Raw genomic sequence first — 6,930 nt, forward strand, 5'->3', positions numbered from 1 at the left:
TCGCACCGATCCCCAGCCCCGCTCACATCCCGCACCGACCCCCAGCCCCGCTCACATCCCGCACCGGTACCCAGCCCCGCTGCACATCGCGGCTGTCCCTAGCCCTCCCGCCCAGCCCCCCCGCCCAAGCACAGCTGTCGAGGCGCCGGGAGGGCCGCTCGGTGCCACCGGACTCCCCGCTGAAGCCACAGCGCCTGCCGAGCAGGCGGGCAGGGCGGCCCCCGGGAGAGCGGGGAATCCCGGGGAGGGAGCGGCCCCGCTCTGCAATGCGGTCTCTCTGCTGCAGAGGTCGCCACGCGTGAGCGCTTCCGCGGAGGAGCGGGGCCGGGCCGCCCGCCGTGAATGTCGCCCCCCCATCCCGCAGTGCCCCCGGCAGCGCCTGGCCCCGCGCCGGGTTTTTTTGTGAATGGGACGCTGGCGGAGCGGGGCATGACGTCACCGGGCGGCCGAGGCACTGATTGGCTGGCGGCCCCGCGCGGGCGCCCACGCAGGCTGCGGCGGCGGCAGGTATAAAGGGGAGGCGGCGGGCGGTGTGTGGGACCGCGGCTCGGCGGCGCCACCGGTACCCAGCACCGCGCAGCACCGCCCCGCACCGCCGGTAAGCACCCTGCCCGCTGGCTCCCTTCCGCCTCCCGGCGTGCGGAGCTTTGTGCGGGGCCGCGGTGCCTTCGTTCACGTCCATGTGCTCGCGTGTGCGAGGATGCGAGCCGAGGAGGGTGGGAGAGAGCGAGTCCTCGGGCTCTCTCTTTCCTTCTCCGCGCCGACACGACCTGGAGGGCTCCGCCGGGCGTTGCAGGGTCTCTGTTCATGGGAAGCTCTCCCCAGTGCCGGCCGGGTGCTCTGCCGGGGCTGGCAGCGCCCGGGGGGCGGTGGGGAGCGGGGAGAAAGGGGCCCCGGCGTTCCGGTGAGCCGGATCGAGAACTGGGAGCTGGTAGAGATGCAGTTGGCGTAGTAGTTAATGATGTGCTCGTTTAAATCCGACTTACAGATTTTACAGGAAAGAAAAGGTGTATGTCAAAGAAAATACCTTCAATTATTCATCTTTTACAGATTTTGTGTCAACGACTATTTTTTAACTTACTCTTTTTCTGCTATAAGAGTAGAAATATCTGAAATTAAGCTGCTTCATTTTTACATTGTAATCTGAACTAGGGTATTAGTGTGTTAATTGTCAAGAAGCAGCTTCACGTGAAGTGTTAACAGCGACACTTCGTTCTGAATATTCAACCCTAAACACTTTTATTTTGCTGTGATTCTTATCCCTTAACCGTGCCTGCTTGCGTTGGACACACTGCCTATGACATGGTGTGCAGTAGTTGGTCCGAGGAACATGTTTTCCACCAGTTTGAAGGAAAGTCTGCCTTAAAGTTGAATGCAGCTAGCAGTACAGAACTGCAGCTCTGAAAAGCTGCATTGTTATCCCCTCTACTACTGCTAAGTTACTTTAAAATTTGGAGGAAAACAAAGCAAAATGGCAATAATCAAAAGAAATTGGAAGGTAATGCTAAAAAAAGGAGAGAAAAAAAGCTGCTAGTATTTGTGTTACTTGTGGCTATGAAACGATGACCTCTTTGAGGTCTTATAGGACTGAGAGGGTTGGAAAACAGCCATTGCTTGATGTACCTCTTTGTTGTAGAGAGGAAATCATGGTTATGCTGAAGATTTCATCTTTCCTTGCTGTTTATGCCTTGGTCATGTGCCAGATGGATAGCTTCCAGGCAGCCCCAGTCAGGTAAGAAGCTGATCCTGTTGATGAGTGCTATATATGAATGGTACAAAAATACTTATGTTCTTTAGAGATCTAGGAGGGAAATTGAATACAGTGAATGAGAAAGCTGCCTTTTTTTTTTTTTTTTTGATGCTATCTTTGACACTGGGTTTTTAATTACATCTATAAAACACCTACTGCTGTGCATGAGAATGGTTTACATATTCACACCAGTGAAAGACACTGTCGATAACGTGCAGTGCTGCATGACAAAACCGTCTCCTTTGCATAGATCTCTGCAGCAGTCCGTGTTTTATTCATCCTCTTTTGCTTGCCTCTGATTAGACCTGGCTTGGAGTCCATAACAGATCGAGTGACGCTCAGTGATTACGAAGCTCGGAGGTTATTAAACGCGCTGGTTAAAGAGTTCATACAGATGACAGCAGAAGAGGTGGAGCAAGCCTCTGAGGGGAACAGGTAAGGACTGCAGTCCTGAGGCAGGAGAAGGGCAAGGGGGAAATGTTATGTGTTTGACATTTAGCAAAAGCAATACGAGCAGACCCTTTGCAGGTCAAAATGTTTTTTCTTTTCTTGGGGTTATGGCTAACTGTGGTCACCTAACTGGTAAAGGATGATACTGCAGAGATATCCTAATACTGATATGAGAAGAATGGCTTCCATCTAGTTAACCTGCTGTTATCTGTCTCTTACAACTGAAAGTGGAGGGCGATTTGAACTTGAATGAGGGGGTTGTGTTAAAATATGGCAGCAAAAAGGTATGTCTTCCTAGTGGGAATGATAGGGGGCCATTCTGTCACTCTCGGATTCTCTGTCGTGAAAGTGCATGATGTTGTAAGGCATGGAAAGTCCCTGGCAGAAGGGACCTATTCCTCCCAGTGCACGCAGCGCCACTCTCCCTTGTAGACCAAAGGCATGCAAGAGCATTTGCATTATCCTAATAGGATTTGTATTGCAAAGCATGGCGATGATGTATGAGAGACTGAACAGCATGCTGAATAAATGGAAAGTAAAACTTTCTGACCCCTGACTATGAACATCCAGAAGTCTAATGAACTTGCTTTTTCAACGAAGTTGAATTCATTGAAAAACAGTGTTTTCCTTCTGACTGCATTTGTGCGAACCTTCCTTGCATGGAGTGTGATGTCGAGGGGTTATTTTTTCTTTTATTATGTTTTAAGTTTCCTAACTGCAGATATTTATGTACTGAAGAAATGCATGAACATGCATGTTTGAGATTATTCTTTCTTTGGGCATGTTGTCTCTTTTTCCCCCCTGCAGCCTGGATAGACCTATTTCCAAACGCTGTGCCAGTCTGAGTACTTGTGTGCTGGGCAAACTGTCTCAAGAATTGCACAAATTGCAGACTTACCCTCGCACTGACGTCGGGGCTGGAACTCCTGGCAAGAAACGAAATGTGCTGAGTGACCTGGAACATGAACGCTATGCAAACTATGGGGAACCCCTAGGAAACAACTAGACATGCTTGTTTCTCCCCTCATCCCTTTTTTTAACCTGATGCATGTGGATTTAACTTTGCTAACTTTGCTATGTTCTTTTGATTTTGTTTTCGACAGAGAATGTTTGAGGTGAACCTAGTGTTAGAAAGACAGAACATAACATGCATTCTAGGCTAGGGTTAAAAATAAATAAATACAAGTGAACAGCACTGCCTTGAGATTTCAGATGGTTTTCTTAGACCCTATTAAAAAAATCTAAACAAGGCTCTTCATTTCTGGCTGCTAAATGTTCAAGTAGACTTATCTTTTCTGCTTGCTCATGCATTTGTTCAATAAACCTATTTTTTCTATAAGGATTAGATCTGCTTGATTTAATAACTTGTTTTAGATTGTGAGATTTTTAAATATGGCTAGAAAAATTTTACAAGTTGTCTTAATGTTCAAGAGGCAATGCCAGCAATTCTAGAAAAGTTGACAGACAACTTAGAAAATGAAACTGTACGCATACATTCATATGTACTGATGTAACCGGGCATGCATCCAATCTTGTTAGTGAAGATCCTTGAGAAGCAAGGAAATCGGGAAAGGCTCATACATATTTGTTCAAACAAACTAGAAATGTAATCCTGTTTAAAATTGAGTACTGAGCACTTCCAGGTAAGAATTTTGTGTTCTTTTCCTTTTTCCTTATTACTTTACAATAGGTATATACAGTAGAATATTCAAAACTTGTGTTTCTTTAAAATATTTGTATTAATTCAATACAATAAAATGTAGATGAGTTGTAAGTTAAGAGGCAAAACCAGCTTCCTAGTTCCAAAACTTTTTACCTGTTCCAGAAAATTGACATTGGTGTTACAATGAGTGTTTGTTGTCAACATTAGTGAACTGTCTCATAATGCTTATCAGTGAAAAATTCCTCCTACTACAAGCAAAAGTTATTGCTTTAGTAGCAAATTGCTTCAAGCGAGGATTGTGTGAATGCGGTTGCCTTGAAGTCCCCTTGTCTAGCAAAATTATTAGCTCTAGGCTGAGCTCTGGCTGAACACTTCCTGTGGTGAGGTGCTCTACTAGACAGGGTTCTAACTCCAGGAATGAGGGACTCCAACATTCCCATTAAATCTGAAGGCAACTGGTCAGCTGATGTGCAGTTACAGCCCTACCAGAGTCACTGATAAATCTCCTGTAGTTGTCAGTGGTGCTAGAATGTCGTGTGCTTTGCGGGTTTTATGGAGCAGAGGTGTTGAAGTGAGTTTTCAATCAGTATCTGCTACTGTCCTTCAGCAGCGCTACAAACAAAAGGAAGATCCAAGCTTTTGAAGGAAGTGGGGGTTGGTTAAATGCTCCATACCTGGGCTTCCTCAGCACCTCTCTGTTGGTCATAATCTTTTGCTGGAGGCAGGCAATGGCTCAGGTATTGCTGAAAATTTGGCTTGACTTAGTCTTCAGTCCAATTGCCCAAGAAAGTGACTTGCAGTCACTACCTGCAAGTAGGTGACTACAGCTTAGTCACCTTTTATTAACTGACACTTGGAAAAACATAAATGTGCATCTTTCAGAGCTTGTAAGCTGTGCATGCAAAAGCTGCAAATGCCTGCTGCACAACAAGCCTGCTTTTTCAATAGAAGAATCTTTACTATGCAATAGCATCACTTTCTCACGTTTCACTGTATGCAGGGTCTAACTTTAGAAACTAACTCTTTACTTTCCTTTTGAAAAGCAGTGTAACAGCACAGAAGAGAGCATGCAACACAGCAACCTGCGTGACCCATCGTCTGGCAGACTTCCTGAGCAGGTCAGGAGGAGTGGGCAAGAACAACTTTGTACCAACCAACGTGGGATCCAAGGCTTTTGGCAGACGAAGAAGAAGTGTTCAAATATAAAAAGCTGAATATGTGAATATGGTAAATACTTTGCAATAAACAGAATCTGCAATGCAGGCAACTTTGTGGCATTATCAGCATTTTAGTTTTAGTGGATCAATAACAGACCTACAGTGATAATCTCTGAGATGGCAGGGTAAATAATAGTATAAAAAAATGTTATTTATAACAGTAGCACTTTTAGACTATGAAGAAGAGCTTTTTTAGATGTTCTGCTTAGATAATTGGCTTCATGGTGCTTTAACTAAATGCAGCACTGTGGTTGGAATTATTTGCTTATGATCAAATGTTACTGGTAAAGTATCAGTAACTCTGGTTTTGTTTCTTTCAGATTGCCATGAAGCCGAAAATCAACTTTAATTTCTAATGAAAACAACTCTTCTCCATAAATCAAGACAGCCAAAAAGATTAATTTTGCATCCTAATACTGAAAATGTTTTATTTAATACAAATGAAAACACTTCTGTTATGTATAGTACAAGAGATCTAGTTATTAAAGTTAAATTATTGTATATTCTTTTTATATGCAACTCTATTTCAAATAAAATGTGACAGCATCTATTATTTATTTATCTTCTAGCTTATATGGGATCTGTGCTACTTATCCTGGCACTACGGCCGAAACTCGGGGATTATACTAAACTGCTGCCTGGCAAGGCATATGTGTATTATACAGTGTGCTGTGCCTTGATGTAAAACACTTAACTAACCTGATTGTACAGTATGTTTAAGAAAAAAAAAAGAACAAACACTTCAATATTGTATCATTTGTGAATTTACGCAAAATTAAAAAAAGTATTTTAGATACACTTGGATTGAGAAACTGATTTTTCATTTGAACACACAGAAACTTTTGGCACTAACCCAGCATCGTTGCAGATCAGATGACCCATTGAGCTGCTACAGCCCTATTAACTATAAATGCTAGGATTTGAGTCAGAAGTTCAGAACAGCAAGAATAGCTGCCTTTTATGTAAATTCATAAAGCAGTAGCTCAGAAAGACACCATTTAGTCAGAAAAATAAAAAGAAGCCACACTTATATTTATTAAAACTATAGAGACAAACTTTGTCATATGTAGGTTAGGACAATGTTTTTCATACAGGATGCAGTTCAGATGGAATGGCCTAACATGCTTTGTAGCTTTTTGTCTAAGGTCAACAAAGTGAATTAGAAAGAGAGAGGAAAAAGGAGCTACGGAAATGTACATTTCTTTTAAGTGATCCTGAGGCAGAATCTATTTAGGGATGAAGGATAAATAATTAGAGTGAGTGGAGAAGAGGGTAGCTGGATGCAATCCATGGACTTCCAAGTGATGCTGCCAACTTCCTCCTCAGAGCTGCTGCTTTTTCAGTTTAGTAGCTGAGTCAGATATTTGTTTGGACTTGTTTTGTGCTCCACAGCTGGACTCCAGAATTTGCTTCATCAGATCATCTCTGTGCAAGGTAGAGGGTAAGGATCTCATACTGTCTGTCTGTCTTTGCTGCAGGTGTAATAGGAAAAAGCGAAGCACGATCAACCAGGTGTAGACATAGCCAGCCAGGGATGGCGCTTCTGAACCATGCTCGTTTGTGGCTATGGTTTTGCTCCTTGAGGAACATTCAACCATGGTTAGTCAGTGCACAAAGCAGATCATGTAGAAGATATAAACCAAAAGAGGAAAGTTCCAGTGCCTAAATGGGCAAAAGAGAGATATTCAGACTTGGCTTGCAAATCAGTTGTCCAGAGATAGTTTAGTGGTTTTTTCCATTTTCCTCTGAAGTATCTGAAATCAGCTGTAACGGGGTGTACTACACCCACAGCGTGAAGCACTGCCCTGCGTTTGGGTGAGGACCTGGTTGAGTTAGACCCAACTACCAGT

At 43.9% G+C, this 6,930-nt stretch overlaps 1 protein-coding gene across 1 annotated transcript; it reads left to right on the forward strand.

Annotated features, from left to right (window-relative positions):
- The first annotated feature begins 487 nt into the window (after positions 1 to 487).
- CALCA (calcitonin related polypeptide alpha) lies at positions 488 to 5,076 on the forward strand. The gene is made up of 4 exons (XM_054068009.1): positions 488 to 598; positions 1,637 to 1,732; positions 2,054 to 2,185; positions 3,008 to 5,076. Exons 2-4 carry the CDS (start codon positions 1,647 to 1,649, stop codon positions 3,204 to 3,206), a joined length of 417 nt encoding a protein of 138 aa, XP_053923984.1. The 5' UTR covers positions 488 to 598; positions 1,637 to 1,646; the 3' UTR covers positions 3,207 to 5,076.
- Positions 5,077 to 6,930: the final 1,854 nt, after the last annotated feature.

Source organism: Cuculus canorus, chromosome 5, assembly GCF_017976375.1.
Source record: "Cuculus canorus isolate bCucCan1 chromosome 5, bCucCan1.pri, whole genome shotgun sequence".
Lineage (NCBI taxonomy): Eukaryota > Metazoa > Chordata > Aves > Cuculiformes > Cuculidae > Cuculus > Cuculus canorus.